Consider the following 27,129-nt stretch of genomic DNA (forward strand, 5'->3'; position numbering starts at 1 on the left):
CTGCCATTGGCTGCCGCGCAGGCGGGGGCGCGCACGGGCGCGCGCGAGCCGGGCCGGGCCGGGCGGGGCCGAGCGAGGAGCGCAGCGCCGCGCCGCGTCGCGCCGGGCCGGTGAGCGCGCACGCCCCCGCCCCGCCCGTTTCCGTTCGCCGCCGCTCGAGCTCGGGCCTGTGGAGCAGGAAGCGGCGGGAGCCGGACCCAGGGGAAGGCCGCAGGTACCGGCACGGGCCTCACGGCCGCGCGAGGGGGGGAGGGGGGCTCCCGGCCGGTTCTCCCCTTCGGCGGCGCGGCCGCGGCTCCCGGGTGGGGCCCGGCCGGGAGCTCCGCGAGGCCGGCGGCGGGCGGGGGGTAGCCGGCCCACCTCCCCCCCGCCGACCCGGCCCGGCCGGGTTTCGCGTCGCCGCGCCCGCCGAGGCGGGGGAGGCCGCCCGGCGGAGCGCCGCCAAGTTTCCGGGGTCGGTAACGGGGCCGGTCCGGGCGGCGGGGGAGGGGAGCGGAGGGGAGGGCAGGGCAGGGCAGGGCGGGGGGGAGCGGCGCCGGGCTTTCCCGGGGCAGCCTGCCGGGCCCGGCCGCGCCTCGGGGAGGGGGGGGGGGGGGGCCTGTCCGCGGGGCGGGTGCCGGTTTTTTGGAGGGGGGGGGGTGGGGGGGAACGGGGGAGCCGCGGGGCCGGGGCGCGACGCGAGCGGGCGGCGGGGCGTGGGGGCGGCGCGGCTGAGTGGCAGCCTGTTGTGGTGACGTCACCGGCAGCGCGGGGAGGGCGGGGCGGGCGGCGGAGCGCGGGAGGAGCCGGGGGGGGGGGGGGGGGGGAGGGGAGCGGAGCGCGGGCGGCGGCCGCTCGGAAGCGCCCGGGCCGCGGGGGCCTCTCCTCAGCGCGGCCGCCGCCCGAGGAGCCGAGTTACGCCCCCCTTTGTATCTGAGAAGCCCGAAGAATTAGCCGAGTTGTCTCCAAAACGATCCGCGGCGCAAAGTATCGGCTGCTGCACGCGCTTTTTTTTTTTTTTACTTTATTTCGTTGTTGTTGTTGTTCTGCTGGTGGAGTTTTTAAGAGCGAAAGCTGAACTTTATCCCTGCCTGAAATTGCCGTCTGTGAAAGCACCCCCCTCCTGCTGCCCTCCTGGTCCCCCGGCGCCCTCCTCCCGCCCTGTCGGGGTCTCGCCGGGGTCCCCAGCCCCACGGCGCTGCCGTTCCTGTTCCACCCGGTGCCGTGAGGCGAGGCCGCGCGCTCCGAAAGGCAAAACCTGCCATCGGTCGTGTTTCGTTGTAATTACTTCAACAGGACGCTCAAAAGCGCGTCCGGCATAAACGCTCAACGTGACTAAGTTTTAACAGGTGATTTGCGTCGTTCGATGCTGGAACGCTTTTTTCAGGACGTGATTCCTGAAGACGTAACCAGCGTGCGAGGGGAAGCGGCCGTGGAGCCGCGCAGCCCTCGCGCACGCCGCCCTCACGGTTCTCCAGGCGCGCGCCCTGGCTGGGTGCCACGGGGCCTGAGCGCCAGAGGCAGGCGGGTCTCCGAGCCAGGGATCGACAGCAAAAACATCCTAAATGGTCTTAATTGCCACCAGGATGTGGGACTAGAGATGGTTCTTCAGATAAGCAAATTCCAAGTAGAAACAGTTTGATTTTGGGGGGGGGGGGGGGGGGGGGGGGGTTGGTTAGGAATTACCAGCTTCTTCCCTCACTTTTTTGTGGTAACTCTTGTTTTCACTGCTTTTTACTTACATCTTATCTTGATCCTCTTCTTATTTTTTTACTTTTCAACATATTTACGTTGCCCCAAGCCCCGTGGCTCTTCTTTACACAGCTTGCGTGGTCTGCTCGGCTCTACAAGTTCCTGCCTCGACCACCGCGCTCTCACCAGGCCATTGTACCTTCCTGGTCTTGTCGGTCTCTGTGTAGTATCTGTAGTATTTCAGTCCCTGCTGCTGTGATATTATCGAGGTTCTTTCCAAGTCTCCCCTCAGACCCTACCCCTTATGTTTTACGCTAATGCCTTACGCTAATGCCTGGACTGATTTGTGTGTTATTACGTGTCCACTTAAACTGCTGTGTGTCACTCTGTTCTCTCAGGACTTGCCTTCAAGTTTAACTAATGTGGAGGAAAAGTTAAACCGGTGAGCTCGAGGAAGTTACCTTGTCAGGAAAGGCTAGTCAGCATGCCCTTCTAATCTTAAGTTGTTCTGTGCGGTGAGTCTGTGCTGCTACAGAGGTAATATTGGTAAAAACTCGTAACAGAGAGCATTGCTGTGCGAAGTAAATGCACGTAATGACAGCTTGACTTAGGTTCCAGGGATGTGGCTATGCAAATGCACACGCCTTAACGCGGAATGGAAATCCTCGGGTGGTGGCGTGGCTGCCCTCCTGCAGCGCTGAGCACAGTACAGAGCGCGAGGTAGCCAAACACAGTAAGCTGTGTATTACCTCTGTGATCGTCTCAAGAAGCCCGAGTATCCCAGAACCGCTTCCAGTCGCTGATTAAGTTACTGTTGCTTTGCTGTGTGAGCCATGTACACCACTGCCAGGTGTCCAGGTGCCTTCTGACCTTGATCTCTGTTTTCACCTCGTTCTGAGCTGTGGGTGAAAGATGCCAAAAGCGTAAGTGGAGTTGGTAGATCCGTCCATCTGCTCTTCTCTCCTTTTCCTATCCACATTTTCACTTGAAAAGGGCATTTGAGAGAGTGAAATAACTGAAATATCCATAAAGCAACTTTTGATTAAGGTGTTTGCTGTCTACTCTTGCACGTGCACTACTAGTAGCCAGTCCTTCCTAAGCGGATCTCCTAATTAAACCAGTCGGAGCGGGGTTTGCTCTCTTCCTCTGACCAGCCTTCGTGAAGAAGGAGTGAGTGGATAGTGTCACTAGCGTACCTGGTGCCTCTAATAAAATTGGGCTGTGCACCTACAACAAATGCGAGGCCTTTCTTCCGTCAAACTCCAACAGTTGGTTTTTGATTGATTATTTTTTGTTGTTTTTTAATTAGAAACAGCGAATTCAGCCTCCTTGCTCAGTAAACTAGCAGTGCTTTGTGGCCATAAGTCTCTTACCTGACAGTGTACTGGCTGATGGAACTGTCACAATGTGGAGCAGGTCCTCGCGTGGGTCTGTACAACCAGAGAGATTCCTCCTCCTCAGCTTTTAAGGAAGGTTGCCTTTGCATGTGTCAGTGGTTTGGAAGAACCAGCAGCTCTCCCAAGTACCAGTTATCTCTGTTTGCATTCTTTGCTAACGTTTCATTTTTCTTACATTTTACACATGAGGGCTCTTTGTTCTCCATCTTCCATCTGCACTGTTGAAGCTGTGTGAGATGGGAAGGCTGTCGTGAGGTAGGATCTCAACAGCTTGGTACTGACAAAGAGAATCGGTTCATTTTTTGAACTTCAGTCCAAAAGCTGTTGGAAAGACTGGCTTCCATGTAAACCACAGCAGAACTAGGCTTCTGCACTTGAAATTGAAAATGTTGCTGGGAAGATTTTAAATTACAGTGTGGAATGTCGACAGATGAGAATGCAGTTTGGGATAAAGAAACTGTTCGAAAAAAGAATACAGCCCTCAGAAAGTTCAAGTTCTGAAGTTGACCCAGAAAGTAAATAAGAACACGAACTGTCACATTCAAGTGAAATGAAAAATATAAGAGACTTTCAGTAACATCAAACTGCTACCAAAATTAAATGATAAATTATTTTCCAAGCATGTAAGAAGGTTGCCGGAGTCCGGAGGGTCAGTAGATGATGATGAAGTGAAAGAACTATTTGATGATGAAGCCATCAGAAGAAAGTTACATGATTTATGTGCATTCCTGTTTACTGTGGAGGAGTCCAAAGAGGTTCCTATGCCAGAAATTCTCTTTATGGGGATAAGGACTCACTGGAAGATCAATCAGCAAAGAGTATTTCAGAAAAATCATAAGTGTAGTTACAAAATGCCAAGAGCAGATGGTGCTTACCCAAGGGGTTCCGAAGGAACTTGGGGGTGAAACGTCTATATTGTTAATTACGCTGTTTGACTTCTCACTTCATACCTTGAAGTCAGAGAAATAGGAGATGGCCTACGTGGTATCAGTTCTTAAAAATAGTTCAGCAGGATATCATAGAGTTCAAGGCCTATTTTTAAAATTAAAAAAAAAGTAAAGAGTTGGGCTAACAACTTAAGAGTGGATAAAATCAGTGTGGCTTTTGCAAAGGAAATGGTGCTGCTTAAGCCTCCCAAAGTTTTGGAATGACTTGGCAAGCACAGAGAAGGGAAGCGTGGGGCAAGAGAAGAACAGGGATCTGTGGAGTTACGCCTGTTTTGTTCAGCGTGCTCTCCTGGTGAGATCTGAAGGTGAGACGGGTGTTGGGTAGTAAGGGGAGGAAAGACGAAAGCTGACTAGGAAGAACTGCTTGTAGCCCTTCTGATGCTCAAGTAAAGGTAGTAAAATGTCAAATTAAATTCATTCCAGACAGATGCAAAGTTGGGAAAAAAACCTTGATTTCATGGGGGGAGAGTTAATTATTGCCATTTAGGAGGCAGAGCTTATCATAATTCTTTGGAAATGCTGCAGGTTGAATGTTCAGCAGTGATCAGGTGAGTGCATGTGAGGAGCCCTGGGAAAAGGAGTAAAGAAGAAAGCAGGATAGCATCATGGCTCTCGGGTCATAGCCCACAGATACCCTGATTACTGCGAAGGAAAATGGACTTGGGGATTCCGTACAACAGGAAAAGCAAAGAAGAGGCTGACGAGGATGATCAGGGATAATGCATGGATTCCATACAGGGGATGCTTAAGGAGATTTGGACTCTTCAGCTTGGAAAGACGTGACTGAGTGCGTTCTGGTCTAGATCAAAACCCACGGTGCCTCTTGCAGTCTGCACAGAGACCACAGAACTCAGCACTACAAAGCGCCCTGAATGGCGATGATTTATGTGACTTCAAAATCAAACAGATGAAATCACAGAAGAAAAAGCTATCAAATGGGCTGCCGCGCACAAAGATTAACAAGCTGACTAAGAATACCCAAGCTGGAAACTGGGAAAATAAACCCAGGGAGGTGTCAATGCATTTGCTTGTTCTTCTCCCTCGGTGTCACCTCAGAGGCAGGTGGGTGTCAGGCAGGGTGCTGGAGGAGGTGGGCGTTTGGCCTGAACCAGTGCAGTCTCAGCAGTCAGCTTGTGGTAGGAGCAGAGGAGGAGGAAGAGGACAGGTGAGGGCATCAACCGTGAGTGCGAAAAGGTGGTCGTTTGGGAGAGGGGGAGTTGGTTTCCTTGTCTGTTTGTGCTTCTGCCGTGGTGCGGGGCAGCGGCAGGTGCCTGAAGGCAGCGATCTGACCTGAGCAGGACCTGCTGGGCTGCTTTTGGGCCATCCTGCTTCCCGCTGGACACAAGGGAGGTATCTGGGCAGGGGGGACACCAAGAAAAAAAGCTGGCACAAATGCAGAGCGTTTTGCAGATCGCACACATGACTGGAAATCCATGGACCTGCTATAATTACCTCAATATTAAGCCCTAATCTCATTTTGTGCAAAGTAATCTTGGGACTTGGTATTGCATAAGAGAAGTGCTCTCGTAAGTTGTCGTGCCTGCGTATAACGAAGAACAAGTCCGTGGGGGCAAAGTAACAAGAATATTAAACGAGAGTTGGAAGGACAGCAATGGAGGCACAGATCTTGAAGAAAAAGTTCTGCTTTCTGCCCCAGTAGTCTCTGCTTTACCTCCTGCCTCGGGTGTGGGAGGAAGGGTGTCACGTCATCGACTCGTGGCAGAGGCGAAATGATGGAGTTAGCTTTCTTCCCTGGGTTCTGAAGTGGTGGTGTTAATCCCATAACCCTGTAGAAAAAGGGAGGAGAGCTTTGCAGGTAGTCAAGAGTGGAGCAAACAGGTCCAGAAGGACCTCGCTGAGTTTGGCGCTTGGAAAACAGGATGCACAGTGCCAGTGGAGAGTTCTGCCTGCATGTATTGCACTTCCAGCTTTTAACGTTTTTTGGCTTAAGCGGGCTAAAAAATATGTTTTGGGAAACTCCTTTTGTGATATTTTTCCCCAGTCACATGCTGAAAGAGAAATAAATATCCTGGCTTGGAAAGGAAATGAAAGCATCTTGTTTTGTTTGCATTTAAAAAGCAATGCAGGACAGCCATACTGCTGGGACAGGAGAAATGTAGAAACCGAAAGTAAAAAATAAAAAACAAGCTCAAAGACACGGAAAATGCCTAGCTGGGGGGAAATTGGAGCTCGAGGAGAAACCTATGACTAAGAAATTACGGATCTGAAAAGTTACAGATTTAAAAAGTGTTAGAAATAGCAAAGTCTTGCTGGAAGGTCTGCTGTCCTTTGCTTTGAAGCTGGCTTACCCGGCGTTACCTTCTGCACTTCCTGGAGACCGAAGACCTGGGCTCTGGCTGTCCTCACCGTCACTTATCTTTGAGAAACACCTGCAAGTCGTTCTCTTCCTCGTTGTGAGCCTCTTCCAGATTGTCCCTTTTCCAGTTCTGTCTCCTTTGTTCACGTGGAAGCTGTTCAGTGGTGTAACTGCCGGTGCTGCCGTGCTCCAAAGCGCTCCCAGTTCTGGGCAGCCGTGGTGTGGGGCAGATCAGAGCTGCACACGGGCAGAAGGTGCCCTCCTGGGTTCACATGTTGGCTTAGTTATTGCTGCTTTGTTCACTCTTTCCTATTTCTGGATACTGGCTTTTTATTTATTGTTATTATTTTTAACTCTTCAGAGTGTTGGGCTTATATTTTAAAGGAATTACCTATGTACCCGGAATAGCAGTGGTCAACTCAGAGTCCCTCAAATCCTATAGGAAGTAGGAACTGGTTTTGCAGTGTTCAAGTTTCATCCAGCGTTTTATTGCTCAGGCAGAGTCTTTTAAGGTCCTGCAATTCATCACTGTAAGCCCTTGCCTTTATTGCCTGAGCATCTTGGCATTATCAGTAAATGTTGTCTTTTTCCTGCTTTTTTCAGGTCATTTAGGAACATTGAGCTGTACAGGATCCGCTGGTGGTCAGCGGTGCGAGAGGTGCTTTTCTTTGTCCTGTCCTTCACCAGTTACTGATCAATACACAGGGAAATTCCCTGTAGCCAGGTGTCTTCGTAATCTCTGTAAATAAAAAAAGTTTGAACATCACTGCACGCTGAAACCGGCTGGAATTGGTGACCTACGCCTCTGTTTTGGATACACCTCAAATCTGAAGCTCTTTGGCCTGAGAACAGTGTGGTTTATTTAGATGTGTTTTTTTCCAGAAAACTCTTTAAATGCTGCAGCAGTGGAAGGAGCTTGGAAGAATGCTAGTATGTAATAATAAGGAGAAGTAGGACAGCCTTAATGATTGTAATCCCATCAGACTAAGACATCAATCCCAGGTACAATGATGGAATAAGTAACAAAGTGTTCAGGAAAGAATTAAGGCAATGTCACTCAGCCTAGGCTGGGGGTAATAGAAACAATTAGTGTTAATTGTTTCGGTTTGGTTCCTAAGTGTCTATCTCAGCCTTCTGGTTAGCACTTGACAGTAATTGCACATCACTTTCAGTAAGAAACTGCTACAAAATCAATGTGCTTCGTATTAAATTTAGGAGAAGGAGGGCAGCTTTAAAATGCAGTGTACCTGTGTCGGGTGAGCTCGTGGGCTGGATTTCTTGCCGGCCACCTGGAAGAAACGCAAAATAACAGCATGAAGAAATCAGCAGAGGACAGGTAAATGAGGAAGTCACAAGTAAAGCCTTACCCCTAGTGCAGAAAACAACTCACTGCTGGAGCAAGAATCGCAGCGGTGCATTTGTTACCCCTGTGCTAAAATCCAGATAGTCTGACCTCGAGTTGATTCAAGGAGTGAAACGCGTGCTGGGGAATGACCACGCTGCAGCTTGTCTGTGCTCCGCGTGCTGCAGCCCTCAGGTACGTCTCGGGCTGCCAGCTGTGTGCCAGCTGTGCAGGAGCCCCCCCAGCCCCTGCGCTCAGCCGTGACGCCTCGGCCATGCCGGCGCTCCTTGCACAAGGGGCAGCTGCAGGGTTGGTTGCTGCTGGCCAAGGCATGGCGGGGCGCGGGGGGGTTAAAACAACCTGTGCTACAAGGCTCTGTTCTGGAAGGCCTGCTGCGTGACCTGCAGAAAGGGTGAGTTAGGTAAGCTGCTGGCTCTTCTGGTTAGGAGCTAGGGGACAGTGAAAGAAACTGATAGGGACAGCTTTGACTTCGAAGGAAGTGGCTTTACACACAATGTGTAATTAAGCTGCGGGAACTCCCTCTGACAGGATGTTGTGAGCACTGAAAGTTTACACAGGTTCAAAGGCAGTCTGGACAAGCCGATGAAGAGAAATCAGTTGGAGGTTACCAAACCCACGGGAACTGCGTCTGGTCCAGGAAGCTCCTGAGCTGAAAATGTCTGGAGTCTGGGGAGCCTGTGTGAGGAAGCTTCTTGTTCCTTTTCCTCTGCTGCTTTTCTGTAGACATCCACTGCTAATTTATTGTCCCCGCTGGGCAGACGAGGCCCAAGCTAATGTGCTCAATTCTGTGTGCAAAGCCCTGTAGTAAAGGGTGGCCTGCGAGTCCCCAGGTGTGGGAAGTGTAAGTTTTGCTGTGCTCTGGTCCCTGGCTGGTGCTGGATGCAGAGCTGGAGCACAGAGGGTCACACAGGTCGTGGCTCAGGCTTCTTAGTGAAAGGTGTGTGTGTGATCGTGCTGAAGCTTTGCTCCTGTAAAGCGCCAGCAGGTGGGTGGGCTGCTCGGGGAAGGAGAGCAAAGCAAAAAATGTTTTGCTCTTTCCTGTGGTGGCCAGAAATCGAGAAAACTTACCAGAATCAAAAGCAATTTTCTCATCTAGGAGTCAGATGAGCTGCATGTTGTCATACAAGATTTATCCTGAAGAGGAAAGCAAGGGCAAAGACTGTCATTTGATATGATGAATCCAGCTTTGAGACTTCACGTGATACCTCAGGTTAGGCGTACCATGTCCATGTGATACACGACACTGATCTAGTAGTGACTGCCGATTTGGATTTCCACAAAAACTTTGTACGGGCAGCTTGGTGCTGGACGAGTCACCTCCTGTCCTGTCACGGCCACCATAAAGGCAGCATAAACAATTTGCCTTGTGCTCAGCTGAAATGCGTTGTGCGCCCGTGCCTATCAAATTCCAGTTCTGTACTTCTGGATAGCTCTTCATTACTCTGTATAAAACACACTGGTCATTAAGGGTTCCCTGGGGCTGGCACGAAACCAATACATTTAAGACCACCTGCAGCTGAGCTGACCCTGCTCCCAGTTCTGGCGCCGTGGTGCGAGGAGGCTTGAGCTGGTGGTTTGCAGCTAGCTGAGGGCTGGTGAGGTTTACTAGCTGGGCTTGTAGCACGGCTATATGGCTCCCAGTGTAAAGGTGGCTGCAGAAGCGTCCAGCTGTGTTTGCAAAGCACTTTCAACTTACCAGGCTTGAGCATGGTTAATACCCAGTCTGAATAAACCGCTAGCAGAAAGCCGAGCGCTCTGCACCGCCTGTCCAAGGGCCTGTGCCCAGTATTTTCACCCTGTTGGGTGCTACGCTGACCTGTGTCACTTTTTCAATTGTACTACATTCATATAATAGAAAAATTCTCTTCCACCATGGGTTATTTGTAACGTGCAGTGTCAGTAGCCTGCCTCGTGCTTTGCCAGCTTTGGGACTTTTTTGAGTGTTAAATTTGAAATGTAACCCTCAAAAAAACCCATAAGAAGAACACCACCAGTAGATATCTTTTCTTACCAACTGTTCCTGTGTAGCACAGTAGTTAGAAATAGGTCTGTTTCGCAGTGCTGTCAAACAAAGCACTTTGTTCTAGGTGCTCTAAAGAATAGGGTTGTTTCCCAAAAGCCTTGTTAGCCATACAGGAAATAGCATGGCTTATTTTATGAATGTCGATGTCCACGGGCAAATTTGCACAGAATTAAGCATCCTTTAATGACAGCAGTAAGCTGTGTTGCCTATCACTTTACAGCAGCAGCTGCATTCATGGATTTAGTGGTTGCATTCCAGTGTCACGGAACAGAAGAGCTACTGGTACCCCAGCAAGTCTTCATTTCAGGTTGTATGTGGTGTCAAACGGGTGTGATCGATTTAAGCATGGAGTTTTTTGGTTTTTGCTTTCAGTGTAGGACAGATGAGTTCCATTCTGAATGCCTTTGGAAATAAAGGCAATAAATAAGTGGTCGCTGGCAGCACGTTTTGGTGTATGTAGTTCTTTGGGATCCCTTAGGAAGCCTGCAGCAGAAGCAGGGGTTGGATCTAAGTCCTCTCTGCGATTGAATCGCTCTTTTTTTTTTTCCCCATACTCTTAATGCAGTCCTAAGGCCATTTGCTACCCATTTTGCAACTTCTGGAAGAGGTGAATTGAGGTCACTGTTTCCTTTGCTTCACGGCTATCGCCAGTTAAACACATGGCCCGTCCTGTCTGGGTTGTGTGAAAACATAGCACAGGGAGTACACACAGGCTTGTGTGTGCCCAGAGGACCTGATTTAAGTTAGCACGAACAGCATTTCAGTAGTAACCTCCACAATGTTTCTAACAACGTGTTTATATGTGCTTTCATTGATGAAAAACATAGTGGGGAAGAACACTACAAAGCATGTAGTCACTGACATTTTCCATTGGGACTTGAAAGGAGGAGGAAGGTGAGATGCTTGCCTTCTGGTGGCAGTTAAAAGGACAGGGATTTGCGGATCCTGGCTTCTGCTAAAGGAGGGTGAATTTGGTTGCCATCCTCATCCTGGCCTTTTTCCCTTCTTCCTCCTCGTTCTCTGATCATACCGTTTCCCCCACCCAGATGCTCCACGTTCAGTTCTCGTTCTTTAACTGTCAGTGTACAGCTGCCCTACAGGCAGACCTGTCTGCTTTTGGCCTGACCTCCTTCCTGTTCGTAGCTGCTCTGAGACGCAGGTCGTTCTCAGTTTCGGTGCCAGACATTGCTAAATGGCCAGAAGAAAACTGTGGGAAAAGCTTGCTCATCCACGTCCTCTTCCTCTCCGGAGTCCTTGCAGAAACTCCTTCCTCCCTCCCCTCGTATTTGAGCAGAAGTGAGTGTACTGTGAAGGTAAATCCACACTCTGGCCCAGAGGCAGTCCTCCCCTGGGATAGGTAGAGGGCAGGGCTTGGCTGCTCGGGGTGGGGAAGCTTGTGTAGGGTCGGACCCCAGTCCCCCAGCCTTGGGCCTGTTCCTCCTCCTGGCCCAGGTCAGTGCTGATCGAGTGAAGGGGGAATGAAGTCAGTGGGAAGAGTTGGGGCCTGTAATTCTCTTGGTAGTGAACTGGATAAGTGCTTGCAAAAGCACTTTAAAAAAAAAAAAAAAACTTAAGTGCAGCAAAAAAAGCTGGTTACGAGATTTTAAGACCCATGCTTTCCAACACCTTTGTTTTTTAGGACTTCAGCAAGATTAGGTATAAAAGAATTTAAAGGGTGTTTGCCCTCCTGGCATCAGAAACATAGTGAGTGGTACTGTTGAGCTGCTTCTGCTGGGCTCTTGGTAACATAAGCAGTAACAGACCAGCTTCTTGACAAAACTGCACACCACCGTGGGTCTGCCTATATCACGTAACGGGCAATATAAAGTTGGCAGCAGTTGATCGATCATTGAAATTGTCTAGTCGGGACACGTACACAGTGGTAAAGGGCTGTTTCTTGCACCGTGTTACTTTCTGCAAGGTTGAGGGCCAGAGCTAGAGAGGCAAACCTAGCGTGTTTGTTACCAGCTTATCCATCCGCAGAATGTCAACAGCGTGCACAGTCCTCACACACCCTTTTGTGGCCTTGGGGTACGCAGGAGAGGAGGCTCTGGAAATGTTGGCCCTTGGAGAAATAACTAGCGTGCTGAAGAAAAAGGCAAATTCCCCTGTAGTAAACAATAATGCTTTGGGGGGAGCACATTTAAAACCTGGAAAAAAATGACTTTCCCCGTTTCTCATCCTTCTGGAGCACTCCCTGGATCCTCCTAACAAGCAGGGCTTTATGCCGCGCGCCTCTCCCCGAGCGGTGCTGCACTTAGAAATAGCCTCATGCAACAAGGGCATTAGTGTGGCAGCTCTCAACAAACAGGAGCTCCTTGTGTTGTAACCTCCTGTGATGGTAGGGGGATTGAGCAAACCGTCTGAAGCTCTTGTAATACCTGTGGAAGGCACTGGCCTAGGTTTGAGGAAATGTCATCACTGCATCTCTTCCATTCAAATGAGTCACTTGTGTCATGTTGTGAGAGTTTCCACTTTGAGTCTAGCGGACCAGCTGGTTTTAAGAACCCTATAAATGCAGGGGTGGGAGGACTGCTTCATTTACCAGGTGGAAAAATTGCAGATCTGGTGTCTTGCTACAGAAGATGGCACGGATGCCCCTAGAAGATGACTGCAGCTGTTCTATTGCACTGCTTGGGATTGAATATTTCTTGCTGATTGCTCTGTGAGCATCTCCAGCAATGTTGTTCCTGCGGCTTTCTGGATTTACTGCTCTCTCCCTGCTCTATGCATTGTGTAAAAGGATGAATGTGTAATACTTGTGTTCAGTTATAGTGAGATTCTGGTGGCTTGGGCTATGTGTAGGGTCCTCTTCTGAACTTTAGACACGGCTTTTTACCTCTGAATCTAAGTGCGTGCTGGTCACAGGCTGTACTGCAGCAAAAATTAACTTGCATGTAACTTGAGTACATCTTAAAACATTTTAGGCTAGAAAAATACCTGTTGATTTCTGTCAAACCATACTGCTGGTTCAAACTGATGTGTTTTCAGGCTTCGGAATACTTGACTACAAAAACTAGAGAATGTCAAAATGTAGCAGAAAGACCCAGCTGCAGTGAACGCTGTTAGTGTTGTCCTTGTGACACGTACCACTAAGATGTAGCCACGCTGTAAGCAATCAGGTTTTTCTCAGTTATGCTATAAGGATGTTCTTCTGAGTATTTGCCAGAGCTGACAGTCCCGTTTAGCTACCCACTGAACGGTAATGTATTTATTTTAACTTAAAATAATAAACTCAAAGAAGCTATTCCTCCAAATTAAGAAATTATTACTGTGAATATGCTAATGCAAATAAAGGAGTGATGAAGTAGAAAACAGCTGTCTCAATTTTTCATGAATTGCGGTATACTGTTGTCACGGCCAGATATCTACTGACATTGGAGAGCAAAAATGTTTTTTTCTGGACATGCAGCATCCCTAGAACAACTGTCAGACACGTAGAGACTTTCAGTAATACAGACACGATGATGAATCTCTCACAGGAAGAAAGTTGGTGCAGGCTCAAGAACAGTGTTCCTTCCACCTTTGAACGTCCGTGTGTTGAATATAAGTGAAGTATATTGCTCTGGCAGCAGCAGTTCAACCTCCCCAGTAGAGCAGAAACTTCAAGTACCGCAAAGCTGTAATGTTGGGAAGAAACAAGTGGTTGTGATGTTTGGTGACTTCCTTCCGAGGCTGATGGTGGTGTCTGTTTGGTGATCAGATGTGACGTCCTGGGGCGTATTTATCCACCCAGCGCTTCTGAAAATTTGTTGAGGTCCGTACACAAACTCGCCTCAGCCTGTGCAGCGTGTGCAGGAACATGAGAGAGAATGCCAGGAGCGGGCTAAGCAAACCAGAGGCAACTCCTAGGGCTTTGGAGGCAAGGATATAAATGGTGATCTTTACATCCCTTAATTTAATTTTACACAACACTTTTGTTCCCAGGACATTACGCTGAGGAAATTCTTCTGTTGTAAGTCTCTGGAAGGTGAAGCTAAAGTAAAAAAGATGAGGACACCGTAGGCCACCAAAATACAATAAGGCGCTTGAGGCTCCTTCTGAGCATGTAGCAGGACCCTCCAGAAGTTGGCGATTAGGGGGTCGTAATTACCCAAATATCCAGTGGATTAAATGAGTGAGACTGCTCAGTGAGTGTGAGATACGCTGGTGACAGTCCTGCACAGAGAGTCTGTGAGCAGGGGGGGTCCTCCTGGGGTGGATCCTGAGCAGCTGGAAGGAAGTAGCTGAATGGCAGCTCGTGTGGGAGGGTGGTCTTCCACACTGCGTGCAAATAATGCCCACAGACCTCAGGAAAGGCTCTGGCAGGAAGAGTTTTCATGATGAGCTTTTCTGATGAAAAAGATGCTCCTAAGAATCTGCAAATTTCAAAGTGGTTTTTGTTTGCTTTGGTTTTGTATTGAATTTTTTTTTTTTACTGAATTGCAGTTTTCTTGTAGACCTTAGGCATATGTATGTGAAGAAAAAACCCAGAAGGCCAAAATGTAAAGTGAGATTCAAGTGACAAGGAACGTTTAGAAAAAATCCAGAGTGACATAAGTATTTAGAGGAAGTTAAGAGCTGATGTGATACCCCACAGAAAAAGAAGGCTGTCCATAGACGAGGCCAAGAAGGTCAGCTGCCTATTGCAGGTAATGCCAGTGAGAAGGGGGCAGGACCCCAGACATGAGTACAGAAGGGAGAAGCAGAAATCACTGACGAGGAGCAGGTTATCCTGTTCTGCCACCCACCAACTTTGGCTTTGTTACGGTTTCTTCAGTGGTCTGGATGCTTATCTGGGGATCGTGATGATGAAACTTGCGTCTGAGAAAGTCTGTAATTCAGATGGAAGATGGGGCTAGAACTCGGAGATGGAATAAACCATTAATCAAGAAGGATAAATAAAAGCATGACATGAGACTACTGAGCTGTGACTGCAGGGTGACTTACTACGTAGCAGTGCTAATGGAAAAGATCTGGGACTTAGCGAGAATTGGAAGCTGCATGTATCAGCGGTGTTGTCTTTGGGAAGGGGGGAAAGACGCAGACATCCATTGTGATGTGTAAACAACAGTATAGTCTGGAAGATCACCAAAGTAATCCCTCAGCTCTAGTTAACGTTGGTAGAGCCCTAGGTGAAGTACTGTTTTTTGGCCTTCATGCTCTGGTAAATGTGTGTCAATGGACTGTGTCCAGGAGGGATCCACACAAAAGTTTAGAAAGTATGGCTTCAAAGGAGTCTTGAATTAACTGAAATGATTTTGCCTGAAGAGAAGATTAAATAAAGTTGCATATTCTCAAATACACTAGGGAAAGGGAATGGGCTGTTGTACTGTCACACAGAGTCACAGAATGTGAGGGATTGGAAGGGACCTTGAAAAATCATCTAGTCCAATCCCCCTGCCGGAGCAGGAACGCCTAAATCACATCACACAGGATGGCATCCATGCAGGCTTTGAATGTCTCCAGGGATGGAGACTCCACAACCCCCTGGGCAGCCTGTTCCAGTGCTCTGTCACCCTCACTGTAAAAAAGTTTTGTCTCATTTAAGCGGAACGTCCTATGTTCCAGCTTGCACCCACTGCCCCTTGTCCTGTCATTGGGTGTCACCGAGAAGAGCCTGGCTCCATCCTCCTGACACTCACCTTTACACATTTATAAACATTAATAAGGTCACCCCTCAGTCTCCTCCAAGCTAAAGAGACCCAGCTCCCTCAGCCTTTCCTCATAAAGGCCATGCCCATGTCAAATAGGATAAACAGTAATGGGCTTATATTACACTACGAAGGCTGAGGATAGGCATTAGGGGAAGTTTTCTCATAGTGAATGTAGTGGAGCAGGTAGCTTCAGAGGTTTTGTAGGACTCAGCCTTACAGTTTTGAAGGGCATATTGCACAGCCGACAGCAGATAGGACTTTTAAGTAGTCAGTTGTGACTTGGTAGAGAGAACAGATGATCTCCAGTTCTGTAAAATCAAATATTACCATTGCTAAAAAGTATTCAAAAACATTTAAAACCACTGAAAGGTATTTTTTTTTGAAGTGTGCATCATTTTAAACCTTCCACAAATGTAAAAAAATAACCCCAAGCCCCTAAGGTAGATGTGTGTACATATGTATTCACAAGGTGAATGAAGCCCATTTTAGAGAGAGATTTGGATTACTTGAGCAGTTATGTGTCCGATGAAGCTGTGCTTTAGAAGTCCTTGAGCCCTTGCTGCTTGATGGCTGAAATGGTCCTTCTCAGCTTGCACGCAGAGAAATACAGATCTCTGTAATAGCCACTGCTTCTTAGCCACATCGTACTAAAGGTTGCTTTTAGGTGGTTAGTTTTACCTTTTCACTGCCTTAATTTCTTAAAGCAAGAGAAGAGGTGGAAAGGAGAGAACGTTTTTGCTGTGCTCTTCTCTCATGTGCTTCCTCAAGCCCTTCTCCCTCGCCAGCAGCACCAAGTCACCTTCAGAGCTTCGTACTGGGATTGTCATGGCAAAAGTTAACTCACAAGGGTGTTCCCTCTGGGGTGGTGGTCAATTTTACGATGGCTTTGCTGTTTGCTCCATTGTCGTGAAGCTTCGTTAAATGAATTCACTCATGAAGCTTCAGTAAAGCTTTTGACACGGTTTCCCATAGGATCCTGCTGGACAAAATGTCCAGCATACAGCTAAACAAAAACATCACACGACGGGTGAGCAATTGGCTGACGGGCTCAAAGGGTTGTGGTAAATGGGGCCACATCAGGCTGGTGGACCATCGCCGGTGGGATCCCCCAAGGCTCCATTTTAGGGCCAGTCCTCTTCAATGTTTTTATAAACGATTTGGACGTAGGACTAGAAGGTGTTTTGAGCAAATTTGCCGACGACACCAAACTTGGAGGAGTTGTGGACTCAGCTGAGGGTGGAAAGGCCTTGCAGAGAGATCTGGGTGATCACCAGCCACATGAAGTTTAACAAGAGCAAGTGCCGGGTCCTGCACCTGGGACGGGGCAACCCCGGCTATACGTACAGACTGGGCGACGAGACGCTGGAGAGCAGCCCCGCAGAGAGGGATCTGGGGGTTGTGGTTGACAGCAAGCTGAATATGAGCCAGCAGTGTGCCCTGGCAGCCAGGAGGGCCAACCGCATCCTGGGGCGCACCAAGCACGGCACCGCCAGTCGGTCGAGGGAAGTGATTGTCCCGCTCTGCTCTGCGCTGTGCGGCCTCACCTCGAGCACTGTGTGCAGTTCTGGGCACCACAGTACAAAAAGGACGTGAAACTGTTGGAGAGTGTCCAGAGAGAAAAAAAAAAGAGCAAGTACATATATAGTGCTATGAAGTACTCTCTCAGCCTCAAAATACTTTCTACTGTGGGGATTTTCTAAGCCAGGTGTGGTTTCTGCATTCTTTAACCTGTACAGGAAGTTTCTCCCACATACCTGTCTGGTCTCCTTTAGGTCTGCGTAAATTTCTTATGTCCACAGCATCTTCTTGCTGGAGTTCCCCTGGTCACTCAACTGCTGCCTTCCAGTGGGCTTGAACCCTTTTTTACTGTCTTTGTGTCCCCCTCTGCATTTATGGGAAGTGGGGATGAACAGTGAATCCCTCTCCGTGCTGCTTGGGCCACCTGTGCCTTTGTAGATGTTTGGCAAATCCAATACCATCATATTCAGTCTCACCCTGACTCTAGCTTTTGTTTGAACTTTTTCCAGCTTTTGAGACCGAAGACGAAAGTTACTCTGTTGCTTTCCTAGCAGTTCCTGCCATTTCACAGAGCAATAGAGTAGTTTGGGTTGGAAGGGACCTTTAAGGATCATCTAATTCCAGCCCTCTGCCACAGGCAGGGACCCCTCCTGCCAGCCCGGGCTACCCAAAGCCCCATCCAGCCTGGCCTTGGGCACTGCCAGGGATGGGGCAGCCCCAACTAAATTTCATTTAGTTCTTTTGAGTGCTACCAGAGCAGTTCCTGATGTTTCCAGGAACTTGATACTTGACCCAAGATCTTGCCTATGCAACGTCATAGGCAGCTCAGAGCCCCTTGTTTTGTGCTCTCGAAGTTGGGACAATTCTTCTCTTTGTGTGCATCATTAGAAGTGTCTTTATAGTGAACTGCCTGGACTGATGTTGTATCATTAACAAACTTTGCCAGCTCACTGTTCGGGCTGCCTTCTGTGTCACCAACACCAGCGCGGTCTGGTACTGCCGCCGAGAGCTGCGAGGAGCACTGCTGGCACGTCTCCCCCTGCGTCCCCCGAGCCGTTAGCCACCGCAGCCCTTGCTGGTGGCAGGCTCCAGTGACCCAGTAATGGCGATGCCCAGCAAAGCGGGTTGAGGACTGAGCTGTGTACTTCCAAAACGCTTTGCAGCGTGGTGGTTGTAATTTGAGGAACAAGCTGGTTACCTCGAGGTCCTTCCGCGAGTGCTCTGACGTGGCAGCAGAGAGCTCCCCAGTCCAAGTGACTCACAGAAAGCTGCTGGCACTTTACAGTTAGGACAACTCAGCGTGATGAGAAAATGTTACTTCCCTTGAGCTGAAGCGTCTCTTACTGGATCATCTAAAAGACACTTTTCAGAATGTGTTCGCGGGCAGTATTGCTCGCTCACTTACTTTCAGTGGAGGTTCCTGTCTTAAAAGACAGAATAGGCAAAGAAATGCTAAAACATACTGATCTCCCTCCCTTCTATTGCTTTTAAGCCTAGTGGCTTACCAGTGTGTTGACACATCCTGGAGAATATTTTTCTTAAAAGGATGGAAATTTGAACTCGCATGATTCCAGATATGTTTCTCTCTACTGGGCAGATAGATGCAATTTAAAAGCTCCTATTGATTAGAAACTTAATGATTGTTAATTATTAGCATCTCAGTTAAAAGCTGTAATGGAAGAATTAATAAGTTGTTGTCTTGTTTTTCAGCCATGGCAGCCATTCGAAAAAAGCTGGTTATAGTGGGTGATGGTGCCTGTGGAAAGACCTGTCTGCTGATTGTATTTAGCAAAGACCAGTTCCCTGAAGTGTATGTTCCCACCGTCTTTGAAAATTATGTAGCAGATATCGAAGTGGATGGAAAACAGGTATGTGTACTCTCTTGTAATAGTCAAAATGAACTCGCATTTATTCAGAATGGCATGGAGATCGCCACAATTCTTTAATAAGTGGTCAGTATGCATGCTTAGTACTCAAGATGTAAATTTATTTTTAAATATTTAGCATGTTCCTGTGGACAAAAATACTGACCTGTCTAGAACCTGCACGTATCCAATGTCTGTTTAACAACGTATTTCTAACCTTTTACAATTAGAGACTCTAAAAACCATACAGTTCTACCAAGGAAAACATTGCAGTATATGGGAGTGGATATTCCAAAGATGTGCCTACATGCTGAGGACACTGGGCCTTTGGAATTGCGTAGCAGAGTCCCTGTTTTGATTGGGACCTGGTATCGTGATGACAAAAACAAGTCCCTGGAGTAAGTCTTTTTTCATACCTGCTCCTGGCAACATGCAGAATCCTCTTTAGAACAGATGACTGGCACGCTTCAAAGGGATTTCATTTTTGTAGTTGTACATCTTCATCGTTTGTTCCGCTTGTCTGAAGGAATGCACTTCTTAGCAGCCAAGTGTACCAAGCATGCAGCTCACTGAGCTTCATTTTCAGTTTGTTCTTTTGTAAATGAAATGTTATAACATCTCATTTTAAATATTTTGAAAATTGGTTTTTAATCTATGTGACCTCTGAGTCCTTCTGTTTGCCAAACAAACAAACGTGCCAAATCCCTGATCCAAGAATCAGCCATCTGAAAGTTGCTGTCTGAAAGCCAAATAGCTTGCCTTTGCATTTGTGTCACACAAGGGGAGTGTGTGATATGTAAAACTGTCACTTTCAAGGGTACTCTGGAAGCATGTGAAGCAGCAACTTTGTACCTTGAAAGCCCAACTATTTTCAAAACCACTTAGGCAGGCATGGCATTAGTCTTGTTTTGTTACCATGCAGCTCACCTCCATGCCCCGGGTCCTCATGTCGAGCATGTGGCAGGTCGTGGTGCTGGTGGTGCCGAGCTTCCTCGTCTCACTCTGACATGTTTTTTTGCTGTAGGTTCAGGCACAGTCAGAAAATCTTTCAGTCAGTTCTAGTTCAGATGCAGTGACAGATTCATATGCTCATTTTCGATTCTGATTTGAGCAAAAACTTTTTGAGCCATTTTTGTGCTTTATTTTAAAATTGATTTCCTACTGTCACAGTCCAGTTAATCGTGGCATTACAGTTTATGCTATCCAAGTCTGAAAAGAGCTTTTCTCTCTCATGATATGAACAGGTTAAAAAAAAAATCCTTTTAAGCTAACATAAGAACATGTTTTCCTGCAGAATTACAATTTCTACAGTTTGTTGGACTCTGAGGACTGTTGTTTAAAATATGTATGATATCCATTTCTATCTCTTTTCACCTAGTTAAATTGCCTCATTCCCTTCTGCCTGAATCTCTGCATCTCTAAATGGTTTGAACAGAGAGCCATGCCCTGTTGGCTCTGTGCAGCCAGTACCTAGATAAAAATTGCATGAGCTGCTTGAGCAGTGCATTTTCTGTTGTGGAAATGTCAGCTGAATTTTTCATAACTAGATGACATATTTTATCCAAGCACTTTGTCTGAAAACTTGATTACAAAAGTTTGTAAGAGAGTACCGCTTAGGACTGTCCTGTTTGAGAGTAGCTTGCCTACTGTCTTCTTAGAAGAGCACTACCAGAAACATTCAGAAGCCACGTGAAGACTCGTAGTGGTGCTGCAGGATGTGTTTCTTTGGATGGTACAAAGGGGCTGATACAAATGTTGTGTGAGAGAACCCACAGCAGATGTCTCTGTAAAAAGTATGAACATTTGCTACAAAATTCACGTTGACAGATGTGAATGCAGAGATTACTCTAAGGAGTAATTCTTCTATATTTCAGTCAGAAATTTCCTTACAAGTATGCAAATAAGGCTTTGTATCTTCAAAATACAACCAGACATTTACATTGCCCATTCACGTTCCCATTTCAGTTCCAGTTCTGTCCGTCTGCCTTTGTCTGAGCTGCTGTGGACTTTTTTCTGGAGTTTTTCTAACATAAGAGCTTAAACAAGAAGGGACCCACTCTGTTACAGACAGATCAGAGAATCTCAAGCAAGAGTAAATTTCCTTGTTTAAATATTGGCTATATCTTCTAAACTTTTTAAACAATCCTGTTGGGGTGTTCTCCTCTAGTTCTAACACAAGTATAAATATTGAGAGTGTTAGCCAACTTCAGTTCTTAGTAACAAGAAACTTTACATAGAAATCACTTTTATTTTGAAGCAAATTACATGTTTAAATTTCTGCTGTGATGGAGTTTTAATGAATTTGTGCACAAATAAGTATTACCTTGACATTTCTTAGTCACTACAGGTTCCAGCTGTAAACCAATTGAAAACATGAATAATCCTCAATAGCATATGCTTAGTCCTCTTTCATTGAAAACTGCTGTTTCTGGAATGCTTATCAAACAGATTCTCAGCCCTTTGCAGCTGATTCCCTTTAATTCCTCTGTCTTGGTGTTCTGTTGGTAGCTTTTACATCCTTTCAGAGAACTGACAGTAGGCATGAATATTAAAAAAAAAAAAAAGGAAAAAGGCTACAATAAGTTGATTTTTGGAGCTACAAAATGGGAAGTTTCTCATAGTTCTCTTGTCAAAGCATTTTGTCTTATGTTCCCCTCCTTTTGAGTGGTGTTGACTGAAATACTTTATCCACTTTGCTTGGATTACTAGCTTATGAATCAAACCTTCCCTGGTGATCTGGCTAACTGCCTTTGTCTTTCTTCTGCAGGTTGAGTTGGCTTTGTGGGATACAGCAGGACAAGAAGACTATGATCGACTTAGACCACTTTCTTATCCAGATACCGATGTTATACTTATGTGTTTTTCAATTGATAGTCCTGATAGTTTAGGTAAGTATATCAATAATTGAGTGAGAATTGTTGCTCTGTTGCTGTATTGCCCTGGGAAATCATTCTGTAAAATATATTTTCACATGCTGTAATGATTGAGAACATCACTAACTTCAAAATTCATACTGGTTTCAATGTATGGTTTTCAGAAATTAAGGCCTTAAAGGAACCTGTATTCTTCAACAACACTGAGTGGCATTTTGATTTTTTAAATTTTTTTTTATTTCTCCTTGAAAATTACAGGTTCTTAAACACTCGAGATCACACTATATCCAGGAAAATGGAGTAACTTTGTACATAAATGAGAATGCTTGTGTTTTCATTCCTTACCCGTCTTTTCTTTTTTTTTTTTTTCATTTATATTCAAAAGAGAGATCGGTTTCAAACACTGCAAATTATTAGGTTCCAAATATACTAGATTTTCTTTCTTGGCTTGGTGGGGAAGAAACGTGGACTAGAACCATCCTGGAGAGGGGTTGGCACCTAAGGGAGTGGCTGTCTCACTAGTGGAAATGATCACAGAGGCTTAAGATTTACACTCTAGTCTGCTTTCCCTTGGCTGGCATCTGCTTGTGATGGAGAAAAGAGCTGCTTGATATAAGATTTCTGAGCTCCAGAAACACATTTCAGACCTCTGTTTGTTTATTAGGTGGGCACTTCTTCTGTGTGGAGTCCACGACTAAAATGCTCACTGATTGGTTTATAAAACTGATGCATGGGAATCTATGTGTTTGATCTTAAAAAGATGTTTTTGAAGAGGGTAAGGAGAAGGAAGTAGAGATGCTTCTATTTCTAAGGTTCAAAAAAAAAAAACCTCTGGAACTTTGATTTCTGTCCCATTAAAATGGTAATTACTCCATCCAGTGTAGTCTCCTAACCACGTGCTTTGTGGTAGCACTTTCTTAAATAAGTGAATTTCTGTAAAAATTCACTCACCAGTGGGATTTGTTCGTTAGTGTCTGTTTGTGAGGTATCTTGCTAGAATGCTGATAATGGTAAGGTTGATCTTCAGAGAAAGACTGACCAGATGTGCTTTGGCAAGACCCTTTTGTACAGCAACTGACTTTCACTTGTTTGTCACTGGTCAAAATTATGCCCGTACATTGGGTGAGGAGGCAGTTCCAAAGCAGTAAAACTGAGAAACCTGTCTGCTTTGTGTATTAATGAAAGGTGGCAAATTATTTCAAACGGCGCTCATAAATGGCATACAGATTCTCTCCCAAATGTATTAAACCGTTGAATCCTTCAGAGTTTTCTACTCCCAGGGCAATCCTGATCACTGCAAGCTGTCCTTAGAGGTGCATCTTTCCTACACTTCTGATCTATCTTATGGATAAACCCTTCCTCCCAGAGTTGTCTTGGGAAGAAGCAAGAATGAGACAGAAAGGAGGCATGAAACACAGTGCAGTTAATGGAAGGATTAGTCCTGAACACCCTCAGTGTATTATGGCTGAAAAATACCGCTCCTGCCACAATTTACAGAAGGCTTGAGCACATAAGCAAACAAAATATTCCTTAAGATGTCCCAGTGGCATTACAGTCTGACTGGGATAATGCCTGATGGCTGTTCAGTCTGATTTGTTGCCTTGCCTCTGAAAGGTAGCAGCCACTGAACAGGTAGGTGTGAAAGAGTGCCTTTTTAGGAAAATCAATGCCAGCTTGACATCTGGAAAGTCCTGATTGCTCTCTTGATCGCTTCCACCTGATTCCATGTTTAAAGACATCTTTCATGGTCTTGGTCTCTCTCTAAAACAACTCAAGGCTGGGTTGACAGTGGAGCTGTAGTCGTGCTTGGTGTGGCTGTTAAGGCCAAGGTTTGGTCCGTGTTCGCTCCCATTGCATGTGCTACCCCCAGCAGCTGGAGAGCTGCCTGCCTGCCGTGAAAACAGGGTGGCTTGCTGAGCTCTAGTGAGTGGTTTCGTTAAGCCAAGTCTGATCTCAGCTACTCTTCCTTTCCTGTCCTCCCTGCTCACCAGTAGCAGAGTGCCTGTGCACTGGGAGCAGTGAACTGCCAGGCAGCACTTGAGCTGTGAAACACCTAGAGGTGAGCACTCCAGGTGCACAACTGCTTGCTGTTTTGGCTGAAGTGCAAAAACTAGCTTCAAAATGCTTGTCTAAGTTGTTCTTTCGGGCAAGAAAATGATGCCATAATAGTTTAGTCTCTTCAAAAGCTGAATGGCATTTCATGAAGTTAAAAGGGAGTTGTGTAACCTGCAGGTATAATATATCCACTGCTGAATCTGAGGTGTCTGAGAGCTTCTGAAAGCAAAGTCTAATGTTTTGGACTGCTCAACTCTTCCTGCTATTACAGAATTTGTCAAGGTTTTCCTTTGCAAACCACCCTCCAGTCTTCCATTTGCAGGTCTGTTAAAATAAAAGTCATGAAGGAAAGTTGTAGGAGACAAAAGTTGCTTGTATGTGAGCATAAATTCATTTGCTGCAGATAAGGAGAAATGGTAAATCTACAAATGACTTGCGCACAGTCTTTGTTTCTGTGCATCTGTAATTAGTCTGTAGAGTGGTGTTTCTGGTACAGCGAATGGGAGAGTTTGGAGCGATGGTTTGATCTTGCTTTTTGAAAGGAAGAATTGCTGTAAAAAATTATGCTTCGGGGTTGTGCCCATCTTTAGCTTCTGGAGATAAAATAAAATGTTTCTCTTGAAGCACAATATTCCATAACTCCTTAGTTCAGAATTCTACAGTATGTTCTTTGAAATACCTTATGCTCACCCTTGTAAGGTAGTTACTGAGACAGATAGAGAAACCAAAATGTTAGGTATCCTTCAGCCTTAAAATGAACCATAGATAGGCTTGACTTTCTGGTGATACTAGAACAAGTCTATTTGCACCCTACATTAAGAATAGAAAACTGTATCGCTGTGTGTTAGTAAGTTAAAATCAATCAGCAGATAGAAGCTTTAAAGGAAAACTAGCCCCAGAACTGGGTTTTAGTTACAGTCACACTTGTATTCATTTTTTCAGAAAACATCCCAGAAAAGTGGACCCCAGAGGTGAAGCATTTCTGCCCCAACGTGCCTATCATCTTGGTAGGAAACAAGAAGGACCTGAGGAATGACGAGCACACAAGACGAGAGCTGGCCAAAATGAAGCAGGCAGGTTCCTTTCTGAGTGTCTTAACAGGAAATGAAGTGTGTGTCATTTGTACCCAGAACAGTAAATGGGCATCAGCAGCTTGCTGCCAGCTTCCTATGGGCTGCACAATGAACGCATATTTGTGACAGGAACCAGAAAGTATTCATTACCTGTAACTGAGTGTTTGTTTTTCATATGGGTGATTTAAAAAAAAAAAAAAAAAAAGATTATTTTTTCATTCCAAGCAATGCAAACTGCCTTCTTAGGAGCTGTTGGGTTACTAACAGTCAGCTGCTCCATTCTGGAGAGCTGGATTTGTGAGGTAGAAATGACTTGATTCAGAGAGTCAGTACATCAGATGCACGCGTGCTTCAATTAATCTTTATTTTTCAGGTTGTATAAGGAAACAGTTTAATTGGTACCTGTTTTGAAGGAATTAATCACAGATGCTGTAGCTCACTCGAGCATATCACTTGGTTTTATTTTCAGATAGTGTCTGAAGCTCCCAGGTTGGGTGTAGGCCTACAGGTACTCTGCTCAGCCCCGGAATTTTTGCTCCTGTTGCATCATATTTCTTTTTAGACAGACTGAGGCATCAATTTTAGGATTTCTTCATAGGCTTTTGTTACAATTATGGCAAAAAGATGCATAAACGTTTAGTTTTAAATAAGCAGACTTGTGCTCTTTAAGCTCAGAAGCATTAGAAAATCTATCACGTCCTCAAGCACTGGTGTGATGTGCTAGTATGCACGCAGTCTGTAATCCAGGCTGAGAATTATATGCAGCATCTTGAGAATATAAGCAAATATTATTTTAAATCTGCCTGTATTATTTTTAAAGTATTAATCTCAGAGGGGCGACTAGCTATTAATTGACCAACTAATTGTGTGTATTTAATCTAGAAATATCTTCGTGTTTGTTGGGAAGCTGGGCGGGAAAGAATAGACTGGGGACGTTCGGTGTGGCTTTGGACTTTTCACCAATTGCTTCTGTGTTGTTCCAGGAGCCTGTCAAACCTGAAGAAGGAAGAGATATGGCAAACCGCATTGGTGCATTTGGGTATATGGAGTGTTCGGCAAAGACCAAAGACGGTGTGAGGGAGGTTTTTGAAATGGCCACTAGAGCTGCTTTGCAAGCCCGGCGTGGCAAGAAAAAGTCTGGGTGCCTTCTCTTATAAAGTGTGGCCAGAGGAAGATGGCCAAAGCAGCACCCTGCACTTGAGTAATTTTGAAGTGCTGTTTATTAATCTTAGTGTATGATTACTGGCCTTTTTCATTATCTATAATTTACTTAAGAGATTTAAAAATCGAGTCATCTTGCTACCAGTATTTAGAAGCCAACCATGATTTTTATAACAATCTGCATCAAATTCATCTGTGCACCCAAGGTTAACCTCAACATTCCTCTAACCAACCTTTTCTGCACTCACAGGATATGTCAGGCGCTAACTGAAGACAATTCTCTATCTTCTGTCTTCTCTCTAGAAAGAGAAAAAGCTGTCAACACAGAGGATTGGTCTGTAACTACTTTATAACTAACGTCCTATTCTAATTGAGTACAACAGTTACATGGCTGTATGTGGAATCAAGTGTAGCTTCAGTGCTATCACATTTAGGAAGATCTGATTTTCATGGCTCAGTGATTTAAAACATTAGTTTAAAAATGTGATCACTCTGAAATGACCAAGTCCCATTCAGCTAAGGACAAGTGAGGGTTCTGTGGTTTCATGTTAGTTACCTTTTAGTTACTGTGTAATTAGTGCCAGTTTAAATGTATGTTACCAAAAATAAATCTATTTACCCCAGCTTAGATGTAGTATTTTTTGTATAATTGGATTTCCTAATACTGTTACTTGTAACCTCTGCATTAAGGTGTTCTGGGTTTTTTAAGAAACTGTATTTGAAAAAATAAAGTAAGATGGAAAGCAGCTGATCCTCTTCCCCTGTTCATTTGTAAGAGTCTGACCCATTTGAGTGGTCTGCATACCCAGGAGGAGTTTTTTCCGTGACATACCATAGAGAAAAGACAGCCTGCTCACACTCAAAGCTTCTGAACTGTTCAGTTGCCTTAAGTTCATTGCTGGACCCAGTTTCAAAACTAAAAAAATGAAACTTTTTGTGTAAGTTTGGTTACCATGTAGTGATCAGACTCCTAACCTGTGAACTTCTTGCTGTTCTGCAGCCAACTAAACTCTTTCTGTATTTTCATTTTTCCAACAACTAATAGAATAAAGGCAGTTTTCTAAGCTCCCTGTATCCTGGTGTCTGTATTCCTCACTGTGTTTTTGGCCCAGTGTCTGACAACTTGAACCAGAAATACCATTTTTGATGCAGCTGTGATAGGATTCACTGAGCAGTTGCAAGTGCTTTAATATTTTTTTGTTGGTAAGTGATGGCCATGTGCTGCCTACA

The 27,129-nt window shown here is 45.9% G+C and overlaps 1 protein-coding gene across 1 annotated transcript; it reads left to right on the forward strand.

The window, feature by feature from the left end:
- The first annotated feature begins 33 nt into the window (after positions 1 to 33).
- RHOA (ras homolog family member A) lies at positions 34 to 26,973 on the forward strand. The gene is made up of 5 exons (XM_035571843.1): positions 34 to 214; positions 18,583 to 18,740; positions 21,505 to 21,625; positions 24,608 to 24,738; positions 25,722 to 26,973. Exons 2-5 carry the CDS (start codon positions 18,585 to 18,587, stop codon positions 25,893 to 25,895), a joined length of 582 nt encoding a protein of 193 aa, XP_035427736.1. The 5' UTR covers positions 34 to 214; positions 18,583 to 18,584; the 3' UTR covers positions 25,896 to 26,973.
- Positions 26,974 to 27,129: the final 156 nt, after the last annotated feature.

Source organism: Cygnus atratus, chromosome 10 (genome assembly GCF_013377495.2).
Source record: "Cygnus atratus isolate AKBS03 ecotype Queensland, Australia chromosome 10, CAtr_DNAZoo_HiC_assembly, whole genome shotgun sequence".
Taxonomy (NCBI): domain Eukaryota; kingdom Metazoa; phylum Chordata; class Aves; order Anseriformes; family Anatidae; genus Cygnus; species Cygnus atratus.

Excerpts from the sequence above, each read along its gene's own strand:
- RHOA (XM_035571843.1), top strand. The coding sequence starts at position 18,585 with ATGGCAGCCATTCGAAAAAAGCTGGTTATAGTGGGTGATGGTGCCTGT. Across the intron at positions 18,741-21,504 it reads TCGAAGTGGATGGAAAACAG|GTTGAGTTGGCTTTGTGGGA; the intron begins GTATGTGTACTC and ends TTTCTTCTGCAG. Across the intron at positions 24,739-25,721 it reads AGCTGGCCAAAATGAAGCAG|GAGCCTGTCAAACCTGAAGA; the intron begins GCAGGTTCCTTT and ends GTGTTGTTCCAG.